General features: G+C 33.3%; 4 protein-coding genes across 5 annotated transcripts; 3 read left to right on the forward strand and 1 right to left on the reverse strand.

The window, feature by feature from the left end:
- Positions 1–317: 317 nt before the first annotated feature.
- On the forward strand, positions 318–4674 carry LOC130727651 (uncharacterized). 2 transcript variants are annotated; one of them, XM_057578844.1, is made up of 10 exons: positions 318–952; positions 1284–1351; positions 2110–2180; positions 2369–2647; positions 2920–3080; positions 3175–3230; positions 3348–3400; positions 3557–3701; positions 3955–4052; positions 4182–4674. In XM_057578844.1, the coding sequence occupies exons 1-10, from the start codon at positions 672–674 to the stop codon at positions 4254–4256; spliced, it is 1287 nt and encodes a 428-aa protein (XP_057434827.1). In that variant the 5' UTR covers positions 318–671; the 3' UTR covers positions 4257–4674. The 2 variants fall into 2 exon arrangements, with proteins under 2 accessions (XP_057434827.1, XP_057434828.1); XM_057578845.1 differs by having other exon boundaries at positions 321–952; positions 3569–3701.
- Positions 4675–6146: 1472 nt separating this feature from the next.
- Positions 6147–7197, forward strand: LOC130732205 (EPIDERMAL PATTERNING FACTOR-like protein 2). The gene is made up of 3 exons (XM_057584310.1): positions 6147–6561; positions 6675–6709; positions 6927–7197. The coding sequence occupies exons 1-3, from the start codon at positions 6450–6452 to the stop codon at positions 7194–7196; spliced, it is 417 nt and encodes a 138-aa protein (XP_057440293.1). The 5' UTR covers positions 6147–6449; the 3' UTR covers position 7197.
- A 10427-nt stretch (positions 7198–17624) lies between these two features.
- Positions 17625–19212, forward strand: LOC130732206 (uncharacterized). Its single transcript, XM_057584312.1, has 2 exons — positions 17625–17798; positions 18375–19212. The coding sequence occupies exon 2, from the start codon at positions 18415–18417 to the stop codon at positions 19060–19062; it is 648 nt and encodes a 215-aa protein (XP_057440295.1). The 5' UTR covers positions 17625–17798; positions 18375–18414; the 3' UTR covers positions 19063–19212.
- A 659-nt stretch (positions 19213–19871) lies between these two features.
- LOC130727652 (ergosterol biosynthetic protein 28) lies at positions 19872–22321 on the reverse strand. Its single transcript, XM_057578846.1, has 3 exons — positions 22143–22321; positions 20834–21040; positions 19872–20255 (listed from the first exon to the last, which is right to left on the reverse strand). Exons 1-3 carry the CDS (start codon positions 22255–22257, stop codon positions 20176–20178), a joined length of 402 nt encoding a protein of 133 aa, XP_057434829.1. The 5' UTR covers positions 22258–22321; the 3' UTR covers positions 19872–20175.
- Positions 22322–24420: the final 2099 nt, after the last annotated feature.

Raw genomic sequence — 24420 nt, forward strand, 5'->3', positions numbered from 1 at the left:
CGAAAAAAATTACCCGTGCATCGCACGGGAAAACGGGCTCTAACCTAGTATGAATTAAATTTGAGGTTTCTAGAACTAGCATGGAAAATGGGAAGAAGAAATTTATGACTAGGTTAAAACCTAATCCCAAGTAGTTGTAGTTTTGGACCCAAAAACCACGTGTCTGACTATCCATGGTCAAGATCAGGATCCCACGTGCATGTTTGATGTTTCCAAACAAAAAGCTTATCTTTTACAGTAATTTTTGCTAAAACCTTGATTATGAATTATAATTCGAGTGAATCATCAATTTTCAAACACTAAACTAAACCAAACCAAACCAAACCTTCTTACAGGTAATTCATCAAACAGTAGTTATGCTCCTTGCAGCTTCCGAATTTTAGAAGACCATGATGTTCCAAATCACTTAAAAATAAGCAAAACTTGATTAAAGAAACAGAGAATGGAGTAGTCAAAGTCAAGTGGTTGAGTCTGAAAAGTCATTTAAAGCCAGCTTCCAGATGGTGTTGCTTTCATTCAATTCTAGCACTTGATTTTCTAACTACTATGCCATATTGCCATCATCATTCCCATAGCTACTTTTAGCTTGTTTGGTTCTTCACTTTAGAGTTTCAGAATCACATATTGTTATTGAGAGCTTCAAAATCACTTCTTCAAATTCCAACATCACCATGGCTTCTTCTTCTTCCATGGACTTAGAACAAACACCTCAGGTTCAAGAAAACGTTGCTGAAGGGACTGAGAAGGTGGAGGTAGAAAATGAAATAAGGAGCACCGAGAAGAAGAAGAAGAAGAAGGGGAGATCGTATTTTCCAAGGCCCAAGCTTATGTGTTTCAGAGTCCAGCATGATGTCACTGGGGAAGGTTTTGACATGGATGTTGTTGATGCGTCTGGTCAGCGTCCCAACCCTCCTACCCACTTGATCATAATGGTTAATGGTCTCATTGGCAGGTAATTTCTCTAATTGATTCTTGAAGTTCGAGGGCAAGCCTCGACACGACGTTAAGGTTGCTGTTAGTCTCTTGAAAAAAATGCAATGTAAGACTGTCTACATTAGATCCACAACATGAGTCAAGCTCTTCCTGCTCTCGAGCATGCGCTCGAGCATAGTGGGAGCTTTATAGCAGCAAATTTGTCATTTTTGAAGTTTGTTTTTTTCCTAGTTTTGTAACTACAATAAATCATAAGGATGTTTCTAGAGTTTGAAACTTGGCTGTGTGATTATGCTGAATTGATCTACTTGTAAGGAGCTAATTACTGTAGCTATACTTCTTTATTGCAGCGCTCATGATTGGAAATTTGCTGCTAAGCAGTTTCTTGCCAGGTATCCAAACGACACTGTTGTACATTGTAAGTGCCCAAAATCCTGGCAGCTTCCTTTTTTGTCGTTTGTTTTATGCAACTTTTCAGGATTGTCTTAATGTGATGTTTGGTATCATTTACCATTAATTCAGTACAAGGAATCCCAGTTTCTCAAGTAATTACTATTCGAAACTTGACTATGACAATGCATTGATAGTAGTATCTCAAATGCTAAAGCAGTTAAGCTGGATCGAACTTCAAACTATTTGGTCATATAGACTCTGATACCATGTCATGTCAATTATCCCAAAAGCTTAAACTGGTTATGTGAAGACACATCCTAGAGGGTCAAATGAGGATAAAGAATGGTTATTAATATATCTTGGAATTAAATGTAATGTTGTCTGGGAGTAGAGGTTTAGCTGCCTTACCTTTCATTTAACTTGTATTCTGCATAATGAAAGAGTTCCAAATTGATTCGATTTCAAAATTTGGTTTGATGCATACCGTATCTCTTGATGTTCTATTATGAATTAACCCCTCAAATCTGAGACTATACTGCTGGTTGATGTTTATAATTGATTGGCAGAAATTGTTTCTTAGCTCTTGTAGAGTTAGTGAGGTTCTTCCTGTCTGCAAACTAGATCATCTTGTATGCACACTAACCTTGATGCCACTGCCCTTATTTAAATAGGCTATAAAGTGAAGCAATTTAAATTATCTTCATTTTGTTCTCTTAATGTATTATTTCATAGCAAAACCCACTTCCGTCACTTAATATATTGCATCACCATTGTGCAATGCAGGCAGTGAACGTAATACTTCAATATTGACACTTGATGGTGTGGATGTACTGGGAGAAAGATTAGCAGAGGAGGTGTGTCATGGCTATGTGCCTATGCCAATCAACTATTAATCTTTGTACTTCTTTTGTTGCATCTTCTGCTCATATTGATTTCCATTACTGTATAACTATCCATCTGTAACTTTAAATGACTTACTGTCTCAAATCTGTTGCATCAAATCCAGAAAGATAAAGATTCTTTTTTCCTTCTCTTTCCTCAGGTTATACAAGTAATAAAACGTCACCCAAGTGTTCAGAAAATTTCATTTGTAGGCCATTCTTTAGGAGGCTTGATAGCAAGGTATGCAATAGCCAAGCTTTATGGGAGAGACATTTCTAAGGAACTTTCTCAGGGGAATGGACATTCTGAGAGTGAGATTTCATCAGATCAAGAATGCCATGCTCATGATAGAAAATATGAAGGAAAAATTGCAGGACTAGAGCCCATAAATTATATTTCCTCGGCATCGCCACACCTTGGTTCTAGAGGGCATAGACAGGTGATTCTTTTGGAGCTCCAACATATTCTGCTTTCTATTAACTTCTTCTAGGCTTATTAAATACTTGTGAATGCAAATTCACTTCTAACCATATAACTCGAGTTCTTTAATCTTTACTACAAGGTATAATACTGCTGCACATGATGGGAATTGATGGTAATTAAATAGCAGTTTGTAACTCGAATACAAGATAGTGTAAAATATATAGATGTCTTACTAATCTGTGATGGTAATGGCTTCATGACATGGTTTAATTTTTTTGCCTATGGCAGGTTCCTATGTTTTGTGGATTTCGCTTTCTAGAGAAAACAGCATATTGTGCTTCATGGTTTCTTGGCAAAACAGGAAAACATCTATTTTTAGCTGATTGTAAAAAGGGGAAATCTCCACTTCTTCTCCAAATGGCTCGTGACACTGAAGATATTAAATTCCTGTAAGATTCATATTTGGGTAGTTTGATTTTTGTGACTCAAATGATTACTTTTCTGAGTCATGAACAAATGTCAGATTAACCTCTTTCTCTACAGATCTGCTTTGCGGTCTTTCAAACACCGTGTTGCCTATGCAAATGTTCGTTATGACCGTATCCTTTTGTTTTAGTTCTTCAGCAGAACCAACCATTGAGCATTCTTATCTTGTCACAATTTAATGTCCAGTCACTACATGTAATGCTCATATGAACAACTTGACACTTAAATAGAGCTTGTTGGATGGAGCACATCATCTCTAAGGCGTAGAAATGAGCTTCCAAAGGTAAATCTCAAGCTTCTGCAGTACAATATACATAATTTATGTAAACGTGTTTGAAAATTGCAAAATAATTTGTGAGTAGCATCTGGATGTCAGAAATGATTCTAAGAAAAAATAAGTTGGTCCAGACATGCGTGTAACTTGTATTGGTCTAACTAGTGTTTTGTTCAGCGCCGGCATCTTTCAAGACACGAGGATTACCCGCATATTGTAAATGTAGAGCCAGCAAAACCTATTTCTGTTCCTGTGGAAGTTCCTACTGAACCTGAAGTGAATAGTGGATCTAGTAAAATAGACTGGGAAGGTATTTCACCTTTTTCGTGATTATATGTTATTTCACCATCAAACCAAACATGCTATGTATCTACTTTATCCATTTGGGCTATCCTCTAATGATTAATAACCTTGAGAGCCAAACCTTCATGTTATTTGTTTGCTTTTGTAGTTTGCATGTTTCTGCTTCTGATTAAAAATGAAGAAATGATTGCTTGATTTATTTATATTTTGGATCATTAATTACTAAAATATATCATTTTATCAATTCACACCATTTACAGAGGAAATGATCAGAGGTTTAACATCAATGAGCTGGGATCGCGTTGATGTCAGCTTCAGGGGTATTAAGCAGTCATGTCTCGCACATACTACCATTCAGGCAAGTCCCTGCTTCAATGTTACAGATTTCCTGTTTTGAAATTCTTTAGTGATATATAGCCAGATATATCATATTATCTCATATCTTAACAATATATTATCTCATGCTTGAATTTTCTTTTGCATTCAGGTGAATACTTATAATTGTATGAATTCCGACGGAGCAGATGTGGTCCAACATATGGTTGACACATTTCAGTTATAGAATTTTGAAGGCTTTTAAATTGCTGTCCACGACATAGAGGATTTTGGAGTCCTCATAACAGCATTGCGACCGCAATTGCAGCCGCATCAACCTACATTTATCCGTAACACAATTGCAAGAGCAATTTAAACATGGAATTTTCCTGTATTGCCTGCTTCTAACAGACAGGGTAATGGCCATTATTTTTTTCTGGAGGGGGGAGGGGGAGGGTGTTTGTGACCATTCCAACCCAAGCCACTGGACATTTTGCAACTGAAAGTTGGAAAAAATACAGATATGGAAAGTTCACAGCTCAAAAGAAGGCGAAGATAAATTGGCCAAAGGATGGAATGCCGGGTGTATTGTAATTCTTCCCCAAAGATAATATATTTGTATCTATTCTATTTAAGAGGGGGTTTATAATTTAGTTTTTGAATAAGCTTTTATTTTTCCATTTTCTGAAAGTATAATATATTCTTAAAAAAAATACCAAACATCCACATAAACTATGCAAAGTCTAATTTAGTGCATGTTAGGCAGAAGTTAAATACAAATTCAAACATCGTGAGACATTTTTGGTGAAGTGAACAAAAAGTGTCTCAAAATATGTTATTTTCTCGTTCATATTTTCTAATGATAAACCAAACGAACTAACGTGATCGTGGGTTTGATCCACACAGACTGCACTAATGTTCACGCTCAAGGTGAACAAGCGAGGAGACCAAGCTGGAACCTTATCGCAAGTAAGATCACTAATAGCTCAGTCGCATTTACATGTGTATAGATCTTGGAACCACGGTAAAATATAAGTGTTTCCCTTTTATAGTGCTCAAACCCTAAGTTCTAAACCTAAGCGGATTCTTGGGCCTCCTACAATTAGCCCATGAATCCTTAAAAGCCCAAAATTAAACCTGACCCGCTTATCCTTTATTGCTCAAGAACATGCCCAATCCATAAGTCCATTAAGATACGAACCTAAAGAGTGAAGATTGAGTGTCTTCATGAGCCGCCTTAAGAGAATCTGCCCCCAAGGGCGTATGTTGGACGAGACCCTATTGCTTTTAGGCCCGCCCAGCCCATTATATAATTTAACTCCGTGAGATGCTGGAAATAGCAGTGCAACATGATGTAATAACAGAAAGCAGCTGTGGAATTCAGTGGCTACCTCTTTCTCAGAGTCTCTGAGATAACGCAAGCTCTTCATTAAGCTATAGCTGCCCAACCGACCTACCATTCCAACTTGTTTGCGTGAGTAGAAGGAGATGCATTAATGTTGCACGTAACTCTCACAGTAACAATGCTACCAATTACTATGCACATTCTTCTCCAAACTCCTAGCTTACACGTGGGAAAAAGTGAATTGGCAAAGTAAAGTTATACCATTTTCTTAGCATATGCCTGCATTTTATTAACTTATTATTCATAGATTCCTACTCCTCGGACTTTCTTGGGAAGTATAAGTTAGTGTTGGCGTGTTCAAATAAGACTCAACATTAACTTTTTTGGCTTTTCTCTTGTATTTTCGTGTTTTGAACTTTGCTGTGGTGTGCTGGCAATGACCATTACTAGACTTTATGCATGCTATGATCATCTGATTTCAAGATTTGTCCCCATATATGATGTAACTTGTAGTTTTTAGGCTCAATAAACGAGACAAAGCTAGTCTTTCTCTCAAAGTCCTACTACATTCACCAATACATGTAGGCTAATTTCATAAGAACAGACTATTTAGAAGGTTGAGTGTTTAATTCACACTGCTGATGTAAGAATTGTAATATTGCGCAATCTGTAAGTACATTGTCAGCGGCATTTAATGCTGATGCCCTTACCGTGCTTGTAGTTGTAACCGGAGTCGAAACGATCAAAACTGTTTTGTCATAAAAAAAGGTCCTACATTCAAAAACGCCGGTGTTTATGTGTTGATGTGGAAAAATAATAGATGGTAAAAGGGGTGATTACTGATAACCTTTGTATTATTGGTGCAGCATTCAATACCTGACCCATTTTGGGTCACCTTTTTTCAGATTTCCTGCTTCACTCCTTCTCTACTGCCACATGTATATATATTATCCACCGTTTCCTTTTCCTCTCTCTCACTGTTCTATTCTACTCTACCATCATTTATATTGTGTCAAGGTTTTTAGCATTTAGTTACACTCAGAACAATTTTAACTGCTCCCTTCCTCTGCAGTCTCTTTCTTTCCCCTAAAAAATATGGGCAGAACTCAAATGTGTCTCTGCTGCCACCAATATAGACAAATGATCACATGGCTCATTCTCTTTGCTTCAACTTCTCTCTTCACCCACTTTGTTTTCATGGCTGAAGGTTTTAGCCCTCTTCTATTCTGCTTTCAGTTGAAGTATTTTCATTGTAAAATACTAGTCTTTTCTGTTTTTCATCCAACTTTTGCTTATTTTCTTATGTGTAAATGCTTGCAGGAAGAGCAATTTCCAACCACATTGAAGTTTCCCAGGTACAAAATCAAACTCACAAAGTGAATTCTTCTATGCTATATCTCGCATTCTTATAACATGTTTGTATCAACTTCTTTTGCCTCATAATTAATGTTGACACTTAGAAATTACTCCAAGTTTCTCCTTGTAATTGATTTTAGCTTAGAATGAATTGTAGAATGATTTCCAAACATGAACTTACTTTGGATACTATCTAATATCTATAAATGTGTGCAGAATGGAATGGAAGAGAGGGAATCAATCATGGTAGCAGGAATTCAGAATCATATAGGGTCAAGTCCACCAAATTGTGAAAGAAGATGCAGAACATGTGGGCATTGTGAGGCAGTTCAAGTCCCTGTTGCACCTCAAATTCAAAACCATAGAAGCCATTTTCCTGCAGCAAGAGAAGCTGCAAGTCTTACTTACTCCAGAGGAGATTCACTTTCCAACTACAAACCCATTAGTTGGAAGTGCAAGTGTGGGGACTACATTTTCAACCCATGATTGTAAGGGTGAATCAATGAGAATTACCCACACTTATTTGGAAATAAAAAAAAAATGTGTATGACTTCAATCAATTATTAGCATATTTAGTTTAATTTCTGTTTCATAGAATCAATTCTAAAAGTTATAAGCAATTAATAAAAGCTTCTCTCCAGAATTTATTTTACATTCAAAATTAATTGTAAAGGGTTTCCAAACATGCACTATACATTCCTGTCTCTCTGGCTCAGACATGTTGCTTTCCACATGGTAGATATATTTAGCAAGCATAGTACATAGTTATGGCTTCTTTTTGCTTAAATGACTTGTTTTGTAAATCAGAAGCATATTGGTATCTATTTATTCTCTTTTACATTATGTACTTCAATTTTCCCTCAGAAGTTAGCTATTTATTGAAAGGAATTTTCTTTCTGCCCTTATATAAATTAGCATATGGATAGGGCATCTTATACATTTCCTTCACATTTTTTCCTTTTATGTTGCATTGAAAAAGGTAGAACAAGTTAAAAAACGGGATGTTAACTGAAAATATTTGATGGTATAACTAGAACCATAGCAAAAATGAGATATAGGAAGATCCGAAGAACATGAATAGTGTGTCAGAGTGTCCTGTTTTCGTATCCTACAAGATTAAGATTTTTTTGCATCAGAAATTCAGAAAGCCCACCTCGAAAGGATAGACCATGGCATAGATCGAGTTGACGACAGCATACGTACCTAGAGATCTCTCTATCCACTCACTCACATTCCCATTTTCATGGCTTTCTATGTTTAAATTTTGGATAAACTGCACGTAATGTTAAATTGTAACGTCTTTTGTAGATGTTTTAATATGTGAAATGAGTAATGATGATACATGCATATACATTATGACCTCACTTTCTCTACCATCTCATTTATATAATTTTTTCTTTTTATCATCTTCTGTATTTTTTGTTACATCACAAATTATATCACTCATTTCTCTATTTCTCTTCTTCTTAACCTAAGGTAGAGGTGAAAATAGACGGTTAACATAACATTATTCCTTAAAACACAGGTATTGATAGTTGACACAAGCATTTCAATGATGAAAATTTTGATAAAGTACATTAATCTAACTGTGTTAGCTGGGATTTGGTGCATTGAATCAGTTTTCTGTTATTAAATGGAAGGAAAGGACCGGTGATTCTGAGTTGAGTTGCATTCACTTATTAATTTTTGGTTCAGAGACTGTGTGTAAGAAATTATTTAAAGCTACCCTCTTATTTTGCTGCTGGTTACAGTGTACCAACTATAAGGGACACTGGCAATTCTTCACCACCGTCATTACCATCTTTATGCTGAAAGCTGATGACCCTTGTTATGTCATCACTCATCGATACATGAAATTTTCTTTAGTTAAGTGGAAAATGGGAAATCTGATACGTATTTTGTACTTCAATATACAGGGGAGTGTTCTGGCTCTTTAATATAACAGGAACACACAGATATAACTTGTGCCTTACACTTACACAAGATTGTCAGTGTCTACACATAAGAAATCTTCAGCTTTCCTAATGTTCCTTGCTTATCTTGTACCCATAGCCATAGGTTGGATTTGGGGAATATTGTTACCCTAGCTCTCTTCCTATTAACACTAAACCTATTTACTTTTAAATGAAAGTTTCTCATTTTTAAACTATCATTTGGATTAATTCCACTTTTAGTCCTTAAATTATGTACAATTTTAATTCTTCTCTTTGTTTTTTTTTTTTGTGACAAGAGGAAAGATAACAACTAAAACAGAAAACTAGCTAATAGCATATAAATAAAAAGACGCCGGAACAAACGGAGGGAGAGTTCTCTTTGTTCCTTAAGCTAATTAAGTCACTCTGCTTTCAAAATTGAATAAATTTAATCCCTCACTCAATTTCATATATTTTTATTTTGATACATCGGAAAAGTTCAATTTCATATATTTAAAAGCCTTAAATCTTAATATTTTAATTAAAACATTTTTGGAGTTTAGTGACGGATTTGGAATGTAAAATTATTTTAAAAGTTTTAAAGCAAAATATTTAATGATTTTTTAATGTAACGTGAGATGAGAGTTTAAAAAAGGGAAAATTGGACTATTATATTTTTGAGTGAAACTCAATATATTAGTGACTGGGTTTTAAGTGGAAGATTGTCTCTTCCAACTGTGACCAAAAAGTGGAAGAATGTATAAAATGATTTGATGATTTCAATTTGTAAAAATGTTGTTTAGAAAGTGAGAATTTAATAGATTTAAGTAGAATAAAAATGATAGATGGACTTAGTTGTAACATCACGAAAGTTGAGGGACTAGCTCAAGAAATTATTGGGGCCCATCAATTATAATAAATGGACCAAAAATATAATTAAGCCTAAATTAATTTCATTGGGGGAAACCCTATATTTTTATAGGTGCCCACTAGGGTGGGCAAGTATCAAAATGATCCACCGGTGCACCATTGATTCAATACCGTTAGATCTAAGATTCTTAGAATATTCTTCAAATTGATGGTTAAGATTGAGTGAACAAGAAAAGGGTACAAATGTAAATTGACCATCCTCTTCCACACCCATTCTTGCTGCAGCTCTCGTTCATCTTCCTCTTCGGCATCAACCACGTCGACAAGTTCTATTGCAACAAGAGAATCGTCCTACACCCTCAAAAACTGAACATGTTCAAGGAAAAGGAACTGCATCGGTGGTTTCAGATCTGTGTTTGATTAACTCCTCCCTTCAGAACTGGGTTTGAATCACTCAATCGAGATCTACTCCCACCGCTCTGCTTCAGTGCGTCACTACTTGCATGTTGAAAGCTTTGCACGTGATGTTCTTAAATTTAATGGATCTGCAAATTCATTTGATTGTCCTTTGAGTCCACCATAAAAAGGAAAAGGATGAGATCGAAGCTTTGGTTTCCACAGCATGATAAATCTGGAGTTGACATCCAAGTTCATATATTTGAAATATGGAAGATGTGGTCCACGCATGCCTACCTCTGGATTTCAAATTTGTGTAAAATGAGAGATTTGATTTTGTTGATGGATCTGCATCTTGAAGCTAAGAACGGTGGTGACTGGTGACAGCTTGAAGTTCCAGAAATAAAAAAATAATAAAAGGACCCCGAACTCTGAAAGGGGGAAACATACGAGAGAAAGAGGGAGAGAGATGAAGGTAAGAGAGATTGAAGGCATAGCGACACAGTCGTACCTCGGCGGCGGCCGCGCGTGAAGGTTGTCGCGGTGGTGCGATGAAGACAAAGCTGCTCTACCACTAGAATCAACATCTTTAATTTTTTGGATATATTTTAATATATTATGAATTACTGATATAGCCTTGGGTGCACCGGTGGACCAATTTTTAAAAGGTCCACCCTAGTGGGAACCATTTTTATATATAGCAATACTATATCCTTGGTCCTTCTAAATATTCTCCTCCAAACTTTCATATTACTTTGTAAAATGAATCAAATGAAAAGACAAATGAATTTAATATCTTAAAAAATAAAAATATATTTAACATTTTCATTATTTAGCAATTAGGTGGTTTTTAGTAAAAACAAGTAGGAGTATCTAGTATTTGAATAAAAAATTAAAACTAGAAACAATTTTTGAACACAAATTCTCTTTAATTTCAAGCTTCTAGAGAGAATTTTCCTCGCCGTGTTTGGCGGCTTCCTTCGTCTGATGTTATTGCATCGCTTTACCTTAATGTCGTAGACTAGTTTTGTTTCTTCGTTTAATTTTGCTCTTGTAACAAAAAAATTCTCTTCTATTTGATATACAATCTATCTATATATATTAGAAAAGAACAACTTCTAGCATGACGTGTCGCTCTTACAGGCCAAGTTAGTGACGTGTCGCTCCCAGATTAATTCTCACATAATATTTTACATGTAAGCTCTTTCTCTTTGGCCCCACTTGCCACATGTGCCCTGATTTTTACTTACCTTATTTCTCCTTAATAAAAAAATACATTTTTAAATTTTAGATTTGATTAGGATTTAGGTTTTTTATTTCTTGATTTTATCTTAATTTATTTTTGATTTATGTTTAGAGTATTAATTAATTTTTATGGTATTTTTATTGAATTTTTGGATTTTTAATTAATTCCGGATTTTATGAGTTTTTATTGTGATTTGCTAGATTTTGATAGTTTTTATCTATTTTTATTTAGTACATTTTTAAATTTTAGATTTGATTAGGGTTTATGTTGTTTATTTTTGTATTTTATCTTAATTTATATTATTATTTATTTTTAGAGTATTAATTATTTTTTATGGTATTTTTATTGAATTTTCGGATTTTTAATTAATTTCGGATTTTATGAGTTTTTATTGTGATTTGCTAGATTTTGATAGTTTTTATCTATATTTATTTAGAACATTTTTAAATTTTATATATATTAGAAAAGAACAACTTCTAGCATGACGTGTCGCTCTCACATGCCAAGTTAGTGACGTGTCGCTCCCAGATTAATTCTCACCTAATATTTTACATGTAAGCTCTTTCTCCTTGGCCCCACTTGCCATATGTGCCCTGATTTTTACTTACCTTATTTCTCCTTAATAAAAAAATACATTTTTAAATTTTAGATTTGATTAGGATTTAGGTTTTTTATTTCTTGATTTTATCTTAATTTATTTTTGATTTACTTTTAGAGTATTAATTAATTTTTATGGTATTTTTATTGAATTTTCGGATTTTTAATTAATTCCGGATTTTATGAGTTTTTATTGTGATTTGCTAGATTTTGATAGTTTTTATCTATTTTTATTTAGTACATTTTTAAATTTTAGATTTGATTAGGGTTTATGTTGTTTATTTTTGTATTTTATCTTAGTTTATATTATTATTTATTTTTAGAGTATTAATTATTTTTTATGGTATTTTTATTGAATTTTCGGATTTTTAATTAATTTCGGATTTTATGAGTTTTTATTGTGATTTTCTAGATTTTGATGGTTTTTATCTATATTTATTTAGAACATTTTAAAATTTTATATATATTAGAAAAAAACAAATTCTAGCATGACGTGTCGCTCTCACATGCCAAGTTAATGACGTGTCGCTCCCAGATTAATTCTCACCTAATATTTTACATGTAAGCTATTTCTCCTTGGCCCCACTTGCCACATGTGCCCTGATTTTTCCTTACCTTATTTCTCCTTAATAAAAAAATACATTTTTAAATTTTAGATTTGATTAGGATTTAGGTTTTTATTTCTTGATTTTATCTTAATTTATTTTTGATTTATTTTTAGAGTATTAATTAGTTTTTATGGTATTTTTATTGAATTTTCAGATTTTTAATTAATTCCGGATTTTATGAGTTTTTATTGTGATTTGCTAGATTTTGATAGTTTTTATCTATTTTTATTTAGTACATTTTTAAATTTTAGATTTGATTAGGATTTATGTTGTTTATTTCTGTATTTTATCTTAATTTATATTATTATTTATTTTTTTATGGTATTTTTATTGAATTTTCGGATTTTTAATTAATTTCGGATTTTATGAGTTTTTATTGTGATTTGCTAGATTTTGATAGTTTTTATCTATATTTATTTGGTACATTTTTTAATTTTAGATTTGATTAGGATTTATGTTGTTTATTTCATGATTTTATCTTAATATAAAATCTGTGATAAGTGATTTAAATCAATAATACATCCCATCAGTAAAAACCCTCTTAAAACCCTGCCTACCTCCACTATCTCCTCCATGGAATTCATCTCCTCCATGCAATTTTCATCTCATCTCTCCACTGAACGGAACCACCCCCACAAAATCGTCTCATCTCTCAACGGAACCGCTTTGCCATCGACTTGCAATCGCATCCCTCCGATTTGTTGCCTTGGACTGATTGGGAAGGTTGCAGATGGAGGTTTCAAATTATTTTCTTCCTTTGCTTGCATAATATGTTATGGTTTTTTTCAATTTTATTTTACTTTACCTTTAACTTTCATTCACTCATGTTTGACTTCAAGGTCAATTTCGTTCATCACTTGCCATGCTAATTTCAAATTCTTTTCTTCAGGTTTTTTTTTATAGATATTCCACCAAAAGAGATTCTTTGGAAGCCATGGATGGTGAGTCCATTCTATATTCTATATGGAATTTTGTAATATTTTGATTTATTTTTTATGTTTTTTGATTCTCCTTTGTATGTGATTCTACATGAAATATTTTATTCTATTTTAGAGTTATTTTTAGAGTATAAATCAATTAGGATTTAGGTTGTTTATTTTTATCTTAAATTAATTAATACTCTAAAAAAAATCCAAATTTTTATCGTATTTTTATTAAATATTTTTTAAAGATTTTGTTTTGTTTTTATTGTCAATTTGTTAGATAGCCTCTCTTATGTTGTGCTATTTTATCTAGAAACCTGAATTTTAAAAGATTTTCCCTAATTATCTAAGATTTAAATAAATTATATTTTGAAAGAAGATTTACTACTACTCCTTACTAAATTTATAATGATGGCTTCGACTCCCCTCTTTGTCACGTTCCATGACTCAATTGGAGAGCTGGCCGGAAAAAGTGGTGAGCATTCTCCCTTTTCCTCTTCAAATTCCTTCTTTGCATAGTTTTGTTTATGTCTAATCTTATTTTGACTCGGGTTATAGGTGATGGTTCCGCCAATCTACCTACGTGTGTTGCTCCAAAATCAGTTTCTTGATATAATATTGTAGGTTGAAATGATTTTCTTGATCTAAGACATATTATGATTTGTTTTCTCAGACTATGCTAAGGAATGAAGAATGCAGGAGATTTCAAAAAAAAAATTAGAGAAGAATTGTTGAAGTACATTAAAGGCTCGAGATAGAGTTTGGGAAGGAAAAGCATGTGGCTTAATGCTTTTAATTTCTGAGATAGGAGAATGAATCCTTTTAGTTAAAAGTTCTTTATGTCTAGCATTTGATTCATAAGATTAATGTATTGGTGTGAAGCTACTTATGTGTCTGTTTTTAATTTTATTCTTTATGTGTTTTGGTTGGTTCAATTTGGCTAATTTGAATCAAATGCCTTAAAGAAATCAAGGCACTACTTGAAATAAGGTATGAGAAGCTAGAAGAAGGAAATGAGTTGTAGGCAGGAGAATAGAGAGACAGAGAGAGAGAGAGGAGGGTGATTGCACACAAAGAATGCTAATGAAGTGGATATGTTACTTTCAAACAAAAGCTATATTGGATAAGATTTGAAAAATAATTTAAAGAAATTTTAAAATTATTTTCCAAGAACTCCTATGCCATTTTGTTATAGCCTTGCTAAACTATTCAACTAGGTTCTCTAATGCTTTGTTTGATATGGTAGTGAAAGAGAAGAGAGAAATAGAGGAGAGAGAGATAAGAGTTAGTGTGTTTGATTGGCAAGGGATGAGAGATAAAGGGGCAGATTTTGTGGGTCCAATGTATTTTTTCAATCTTCTCATTTTGAGTAGACATAGAACAAAGTTTGATCAATTTTTTTAGCTTTCCAATTGTAATCTTATTAATTTTTTTGGTTATTGGGAGGGAGTAATCTTATTAATTTATCAAGCCTATCATTGTTTTTATATTTTGATATTTTTATTTTTATTTAAATGTCGATTCATGGCAAACTAATTCCCTCTCTTATTCTCTATTTAACCCAACGATGGGAGATAATCTACGTCATTCTTTCTCTACTATCACAGCTCTCATACAAACAACTTATATAATTTACTCTATACCACACGTATTTCTCTATACTCGTCACATTTTGTTATATTTTTTTATTAATGTCAACTTCAACAATCAATTTGTCGTGCAACGCACGGGTAAAAAACACTAGAGGATAAACAAGGGGTAGTTTCAAACTCCAAGCGCAATGTTGTCTACCAAGAAGTTTTTGAGAACATATGAGTGGTTAGTTTAATTTTTTATCTTAATAGTTTTTTTAATACAAACTGAATTCTAAGTGACCTAACTTTATTTCATTGTTAACATGATGTCTATGACATCTTATAAGTTGATGAACATCTGATGCAAAAATATTATTGTCGGTTTAAGGTTCGTTCTATTTTCCCTTACAATGAAATAATTCTTTAGTGATTAAAACAAGTATGTACAAAGTCTGATATATTTCTTACATTTTGTAGGCACCCTGCAATATTGGCTCAAACATGGATGACTTGAAATAAAAAAAAAATGAGGTCATACTTTATGATTTATCTTTCACAATTCAGATTTGTGCTACTATCACGTTCTTTTTTTTTCCATGATTAATATGTATTTATTATCTACTTTATTGGTGATTCTTTTTTGTCCACTTTTCTTAGCATTTCAGACTCTTCTATTTCATCTATTGTTTAATAATCACTTTTTTTTAAAATTAAATATGTAACAGAATCACAGTTGTTATCTAATGTATTGACACGTTGAATTTTTTGAAAAAGAATCACGTGCTATTTCTTCCATTTTCAAAAAAAGAATAATTTTTTAATGAATGTACTAAGGGTGGAATCACGTTGTGGTAATAGGACAGTCGTCACCCTTAGACACAAAATTGTTACTTGATATACTAGAAAAGATCATAAACTCCCTATATATTTCGGCTCTTCTCCTTTAGAAGACAAATTTCAAGTAGACGAATCAATATATATTTCTTACACATTTTATTATTATATGCAACTAAAGTAGTGTTGACAAACTACAAATAAAAAAGTCAATTTTTTTTTTGAAAGATATATATATATATATATATATATATAATATCAAAAGGCTTGAGAGCAAACTCTTAAGCAGGAAATACAAACCAACCAACACCGGCGGAAAAAACCCGAAAGTACACCCAAAGATCGAGCCAGACAAAAACCAAACAGAAGAAACCCAAAGACAGAAAGATAGGAAAACCTAGAAAGTGCCGGAAAGAAAACAGAACAGAGCAAACAAACCAAAAAAAATTCCGATATATTTCATAAATTTTGTAGGTACCTTGCAATATTGACTCAAACTTGGATGACTTGGTATAAACACAAAATGATGTCATACTTTATGATTTATCTTTTACAATCCTGATTAGTGTTACTATCACATCCTTTTTTTTTCCATAATATGTGTTTATCGTTTGCTTTATTGGTGATTCCTTATATCTATTATTTGTGTCATTGTTTTCATGTTCATGAAGAATGTGAAACGATTTCATCTTGATCTCAATCAGGCTTAGATGACAAGTCTTTTGGTCCACTTTGCTTAGCATTTGAGACCCTTCTATTTCATATGTTGTTTAATATATTTTAAATAATCAAATAATTGATTGATGTATCAAATACGATAGACATATTCCCCGTGCAACTCGCGGGTAAAAAAACACTAGAATTTCCCCTTCTATATTGATTTATGAAATTTATAAGATTTTGTTTCTCTGATAAATGAGAATCCATTGAGTAAGATGATTTGCATTTAAGTCTGCTCTGATACCTAAAAGTGGTTGTTGTTTGTATTTGCGTATAATTTTCAATTGTATGTTTTAATTTTAAAGTACTATAATGCTATCTACGTGAGATTTTGTTTTATATAAAAAGTATCATTATATTTTTTTTATACAATCATTATATTCTAAACTAATTAATTGATATTATTTTAATAGAATAAATTTAATATAATTAACTTTAGTATTATTTTGAAAATTTTAAGAGTGTATATTTATATAAGTATATAACTATAATAATTTGATAATAAGAAAAGTAAGAGGAATACAAAATATTAATACATATGTACTATAAAATTATGACATGAATTTATTAGTGCTAACAAATTAGAGTTACGAGATCTCACGGGGAGAAACATTTTACATGAAAATGAAAATTTGTAAGAGTTAAAAAAAAATAAAATTCATTTTCTATAACTTAAGTGTATTTTTAATAATTTAAAAAATAATTATATATTTATGTATTGTTATATATCTAAAACACAAAAGCATTACCCTTTATGCAACACGAGTATACATCTTCACAAACAAAATTCAGTTATATCTCATATATGCAAAAATTAAAGCTTTTGGTTTATTAACTTCTGTGTTTTTCAAAATTTGTGCTCTTTAAATATCTACATCTTTATTATGATTATTCTTACATTCTTAGCATCTTAAATATTTATAATTTAAAATATGAATCGATGTATCAAATACAATAGACATATTCCCCGTGCAACGCGTTGCGCGGGTAAAAAAACACTAGTTTTTTTTAAAAAAAATGAGGTTACGTTTTTTTTTTAAAAAAAAACTAGGTTAGGATGTTAGAATATCACAAAGCAAATCTTAAGTCAACATCAGTCAAATTGAATACCCACATCTACCTGCAATAAATACAATGTACTATGAAACGACGTCGTGTTGCCACGTCCCTGGAACACGGTCATGCATCATCATGACTGGTTGGCCCGTGACATCGATGTCATTCAAGAACCTTCACAATCCACCTTATCTCTTTGATTAGGACTTCGCATTTGCTTCATTTAACACACAATCCATCACCAGATATCATTATTACACTGCATTTTGCTCACTGTCTCATAGTACTACTTAGCTTCATCTTCAATAGATACATAAGATAGAATACAATATCCTCTCACTTTTCCTTCAGGTATGTATATATATTCATTCATTCTTCCTTATTTGCTTCTATTTTCTCATGTAAAACTTACTTTTCAGCTGTTTTCTGTGTCTTCATTTATTTTTGAAATGTCTGCGTATAGTAAATAAATTAGTTTCCTATATATAATGCTTGAAATTGGAAGAGTTATGTATGAAGTTGGGAATCTTAATTTTGGTATTTGATTCAGTACATGCTTTCATATTCTTAATTTAGTGCCTAATTGTTCAGTACATGAATTGTTAATGACTAATGAGAGAACCCCATGAAGGAGGATTTGATGAAATGCTACATTGACCTTAAAATTACTTACGTCAGTGTTAGAAAGTATGAAAACGAGAAAATAAAAGGTCCCGACCTAAGGAAAAATTTATTGTTTTTTTTTATCATGTCGAATGTTTAGTTAGTTTCGCTTATTAAGGGTTAAGGCTTTTTTTACTTATGCAGAAGACTCTGCCCTATGATTGTTGGCTTCTTTACTAAGGATTAATGCTTAGTTGAATGCTTTTTCATGCTTTTATTTGTATTTAACAAGCTTTTTACTCATATCCATGCTTTCCTACACAGGTTCATGTTGACGGTACTTGGTAAATAAGTTTATGAGACCATGTTGAAGCAATTGCCTAACAGAAACCAGAGGACAAAAGGCTCCATGATAAAACAAGGTTTCAAAATATTTACTTTAATTGCTGTTATCATCTGGTTGCTTTTTCAGCTCAACCATTCACTAGATAAGAGGAAGCCTAATGAGGACAACACAAAAGTATTTGAAAAGCTGAAGGCTAGTCATGAATCCAAAAAACTTGGGAGAAAATGGTTCCAGCCTTGGATAAATAAGCCATATGGATTGATGGAAGAAACAGAAGAAAGCGAATCCGAGAGGGTAGTGGAACAAAGCATTGGTGGCGATGATGACATTGTTGAACCTGAGGAAGTGGAAGACCTGATTGATGAAGAAGACAAGGAGAAAGAGGAGGAAAATGAAGACATTGAAGAAACTATGAGTTTATTAGAGGATAAAGGCCATAATGAAGGTGAAAAAGACACGTATGAGAAGAATTACAAAGAGACTGGTGCATCCAGGGTTGTCAGAATCAGAAGAGTGACACTAAGTTTAGGTTCAGAATTTGAAATTGGAGGTCTGAGGAAAATAAAAGAGGCAGTGGAAGAAAATTCAGAAAAGATTGTAACAGAAAAGCTGCAGAAGAAAACCACAAAAGGAAGCAAAGTTATTGTGAATGTTCACAGTCACTGATACTAGTCCTAAAGGGGTGGAGTGTGTGTGAGCAAGGCTCTTTTCCAAATTTCTTGTTTGCAAAAAGGAATAGATGACATGTATGATTTTTCTGATTCAGATGCTGGCTCAAATTCTGATTCTTTACTCAAATTCTGATTCTTTACTCAATTAGGAGCATTTGTTTCCTTAAATGGGAAAGCTGTTTGTGAGTGAAAATAGTAGTGACAGTGAAATTTTACATTAGAGGATAGTTTTAGTTTGGATAATGCTTGGTATAAAAATTATTAGTAGTAGAGGAACTGGAAGAAGCTACACTCAATAATAAGTTGACTGTTTCAGAGACCCAACCAACATGAGATGCAAGGAAAGTGCCCATTGAAGAGTTTCAGCCAATCGATTAATAACTACTTTGTAATAATATCTCGGAATTTTTCCTCTACTTTTTCCTAGATAGTAAAGGAATAGCATAACTAAAAATTGAACAATCCCAATAATACTTTCTACCTACAAAACTTGGGTCTTATTGTGCCTTGTGTAAAGATTGCAGGTTCTGACCTTGAACAGTTATTTCAGCCAAGGAATTTAATGACTTAGATATCATCCATATGTTGGCATGCAATGCTCCTAACTATGCTCGAATACTTGCAGGCTCCTAATATAGTTTGAGAAGTTATTTAACAGTTCACAAGCAATGCTCCTAACTATGCTCGAATACTAGCAGTCCATATTATTTGCTCAAAAAGTTTGGAAGTTTTGCAAGGAAATTATCATGCTCCTAATTACAAAATGCAACCCCATACACATACAATATAAGAAACTCATTAAACTTGAAAATAATAAGGGCTAGAATTTATCTCTTCAAAACCAAGTAGTGTCAAAATCTACGTTACAATACAAAGCCAATAATGACTTGTGTTTTGATAAACATGTAAAAGCACTGCATCCAAAAGGCAACATCATTTCAACAAGGCCATCAATTTTGTGACCCAGCAACAGGAAGCAGAACTCAATCGTGACTTGAAATGACATCTAATAAAAAAATCAAGTAGAAGGGTAAGATAGTTAGAGCCACGTCTCTCTGTTTTTAACAGAATCCAATATACAGCCCAATTACCCAACTGTTTTTGCTTGCTAAGCCTTTCTCTTAGAGGGCTTCAACCGGACTTTCTGGTGATTATTCCATTGCAATAGCATCCATACAATCGATGTTCCTATCAAAAAATTCAGATGTGAAAATGTGGTTCATCCATGAGCAAATAATGCTAAAGCAAAAAGACAATTATAAGCCAAGCCAGGCTGAGGTCCTCCTAGAATAATAATGGACCAGAAGGTATACAGCAGAGCCTGCAGCGGAAATGCATTTGGGTATAGGATACTTTTTCTTTTTGTTTATTTACACGGGAAGCAAAAAGAGAGCAGCAAATAATTCCTACACAAAAATGACATCTAGTCCAATAGGCATCAAGAATGGAGTAAGTATGTGTTTTTTCGTTCAACCCAAACATGATTTCACATATCTCAATGCCCAAAGAAAGAAGCATGATTTTATAGTATTGAATTTAAGATGGACCGGTGTTAAGTTCAATGAAAATACAACACACTCTAACTCTAAGTCTACAAATTCACAATGCCTAAAATTTGTTGGCATGCACGACTAAACAAATAACCTACGATATATACAAAAATAATTGGCGAAAAGAAAAGACCGTTTGGGATTGAAATTAAGGAAAATAATGTAATGGCTAATGCAAGTCAATTTGGTGGGATACGAGAATAGACTTTATCATACCTGCAAATATACCGACAGTTGTGAGATTTGAAAATTCCATTGTTTGATAAATTAGGTATTCGGTCAAAAAATGACCCAATGCATAGAAGAATGACAACAAAGTAGCCAGGTAAAGAGGCTTATTTTCAAGATTGAATGCACATAGATAGCACAGGGTGCAGGTCAACAGTGTCCAAGTTCCAAATGTGCGTCCATGAATTTCAGTCACTGCAACAATTAATGAACTCTCATCAGTTCTCATGGTTCTCATCCGGATAACATTTGAAATCATACTGAACACAAAGCTTAAACAAGGGACGCAGAAACAACTTTGCTAATGCACCGTGATGAATATTGTTGAATTTAAGTTGAAATTTTTAATGCCATCAAATCACAGGAAATTAGGTAAAACAAAGACGTATCATATTATCCATCAGCCGTTGCCACTGTCCAAGTATTAAGAGTAAAAACTCAACCCAACTACAGAATACGAGTGCTTATTAATTTGTTTTAACTAATTCAATCCCCTCATATTTTGTTTCTATACAGGCCCTGCATAAGCAAGTGTTATGTTTTGGTTCTTAGAAGTAAATTTAGAAAGGGTATTATCATATAGCCTGGAGTTTAGCGTTACACAGCTGATTCAGGTTAAACCAAGGGCTCGGAAACGGTATGTAAGCAGAAAACATATGTTGATAGGGATGATTACAGTATTGAACATGTCAAAGAATCTGAAATCTCTTATCTCTATACAAGAAATACCACAATTTGAAAACAGTCAAAATACTAATTAACTATGTTCTTCCATCTCCCAAGTTCTAAAAACAATCCTCCACATTGATAGCCAATTATCAACACATTTATCCAGAAGATTTGTCAGTCAAATTAAGGAGCAGATTCACTGTTTCTCCCTTCAAACAAGCTAAATTTCATTATTCCCACAATCAAATCCAACTTGCATACATGGTCATAACTCATAAGACAAGTCAATGCTACCTTATTCTTTCTTATTGACACTAACCCTAAACAAAGAGCAAGTTGTTAATAGTTTAACCACTAAGCAAAAACCAGGTGCAGATAACTGGCATCTAGAATATGAGAAATCCTAAAGTTCAATGCCTGCAACCATTTTACTGTTAGATACGAGCAAATTCCGGTGCATTGGGATCTAGAAGATCTCATTGCTGTGAAACATTGGATCCAATGAACCGTTGCAGGCGCTGAAATAGGAAACAACGACAATATCTGACCTAGAAACATGTGAGGATTTCATGCATTGATTGATTGATGAGAGTGAGTGAGTGAGAGAGAGAGAGAGAGAGGAAGTTACTGGTGGTTTTGGAGAAGACGGCGAGTCGGAGAGCCCAGATGTCGAAGAAACCGAACCACACGGAGGCTAATCGGAGCGTGCCAACCACGATCAGCCACCATCCCAACGCCTTCATTTTCCACTTCTTCTCCACTCTCTCTCCGCCTTCTACTCTATCAGTTCATCAACCGCCGGCTACATCAGGAAACGATGTCGTTTCGAACGTGGCCTTGTTTTCTTGGGTTTGGCCCAATGGTTATGGTTGGGCTTTGCATGAAATTGCAGCCCGTTTCTATATAATCCACATAAGAAAATATATAATGGAAGTTACTTCATGTGGGATCTTATGCACACATGATGTAAGTGTCGTTGGGCGACTTTTGGGTGTTAATCTAATTATTCTTTGACAAAAAAATGGAAGTTACTTGGACAAATGAAGATAATAATGGAAGTTTAGAAATTAATGCATGCATTAGTTATGTTTGATGATGAAACATTCACTTCTCGATAATGCTAGTTCTTTGAATGAGAATTTTTTACCATCTATTAAACTCAAAATCAATATGTTACTTTATGAGAATCAAACAAATACTGCTTAAATCAACCATTTCTTGGTTGCAGGAAGAAAGTTGATATAAAATTGGAAAATGCTGAAGGGCACGACAAGTTTTTTCGTGAAATGTGCACGAGACAGTTTCTAGCGGTTTCAAACCGCCAGAAACTTGTAACGCTTGCGATTTTTTCTGGCACCCAATATTAGTGGCGGTTTAAAACCGCCAGAATTGTTACAATTTGTTGTTTTAAATGATGCTCGTGCACTCCTGTGCACAATTCTCTCGTGCTCAATAGCACTGCTCTATAAAATTATTTTTTCATTTAATTAGTAAGGATATTTCTATTAGTTAGATTCTCCATAAAAGTATCGATTTTACCTTTTTCTAAATTAATAGCATGTTTGGGTTAATTTATTTTTACTCAAAATCAATTTTGAAGCTTATTTATAGAATTGATTTCAACTTTGTAAATGGATTTTTAAGATGCACTGAATTGCTCAATGAGCACGTGAGATTATGCTATAAAACTCGCTTAACTTAACTCATGATCCTTAAATAGGGACTAGCAATAAGCTATACTTGAACAAAACACCAAAACTATCAACACCTATTTTTTTTCCATTTGCAAGTGAAAAGCACATAATATCCGCTTATAGAAAATTAAGCTCCTTACCAGACCACCATATTTAGAGGATAAGGATTAAGCTTTTTTTTGGATGAGTACTGAATTTCTGATAAGAGATGATGATCTGTCAAATTGCTGCTGGCTCCACAATATTAATAAAAATTCTATTTTATTGTCAAAAAATAATAACAACTAGTATAACTAATAATTAAAGCGTATTTGAATAAATAAATCTCCGTGGAATGTGATGGCTAAGAAATTATATAGATGGTAACCTGGAATAACCTGGCAGAGGGCAAGGTGAAGCACATGAGGTGGTCAAGTCAAGGGTCAACAGATCAACGTGCATCCGTGACTCGTAGATCACGTTCTGCTTCTCAGTGAAGTTCTTTTACATTTACTCCTCGTATGAGTCGTATCCATCATCACTTTTTCAATAAAAAGCTGTTTTACAAGTCAGCACATGATCCACAGCAAGGACCAAACTCAAACCCACAAACCCCAGTCCCCACAGCTGCCAACGTGACTTGTGATTTGAAAAAAAGATAGCTGAAATAATGAGCACAACTTATCACTTTAAACACTCATTTTTGTGACAATTTTTACCTTTCATAAAATGGGAAGTAATTCTTTTTCTACTTTTCACTTGACATAAAAAAATATCATAAAAATGGTTGTAAATGTTTAGTGCTTTATGTATAGGAGGAGCTCTTTATGATTCTTAGCTCCCAAGTCTCCCAAACACATTACCCCAATTCAGCCACACTCTTGCTTCACCAAACATACTAGTAACAAGTTGTGGGGGGAAAAATTAATGTGTCTATAAATTCATTATTCAAGCTATAAATGCTAATAACATACTCCTTCATACTACACAAAAGTTCTATAAAGTTAACCTATGTTTTCATAAAGTGGTAAATTTACTAGTTGTGTTCACATTTTAATAAACAGACTAATAATTCGGGCTTAGGCCCTCTATTTTAGCAAAAAAAATACTAATAATTATAGAGAGTGTTGCTTGCAACTTAGTTAATTACTAGTACTAACAAGTGATTTGTTTAGTTTCAAACAAAAAATTTGATCAAGTGTTACATGTGTTGATACTTTTAAAGGGTGATAA

Source organism: Lotus japonicus, chromosome 1, assembly GCF_012489685.1.
Source record: "Lotus japonicus ecotype B-129 chromosome 1, LjGifu_v1.2".
Classification (NCBI taxonomy): domain Eukaryota; kingdom Viridiplantae; phylum Streptophyta; class Magnoliopsida; order Fabales; family Fabaceae; genus Lotus; species Lotus japonicus.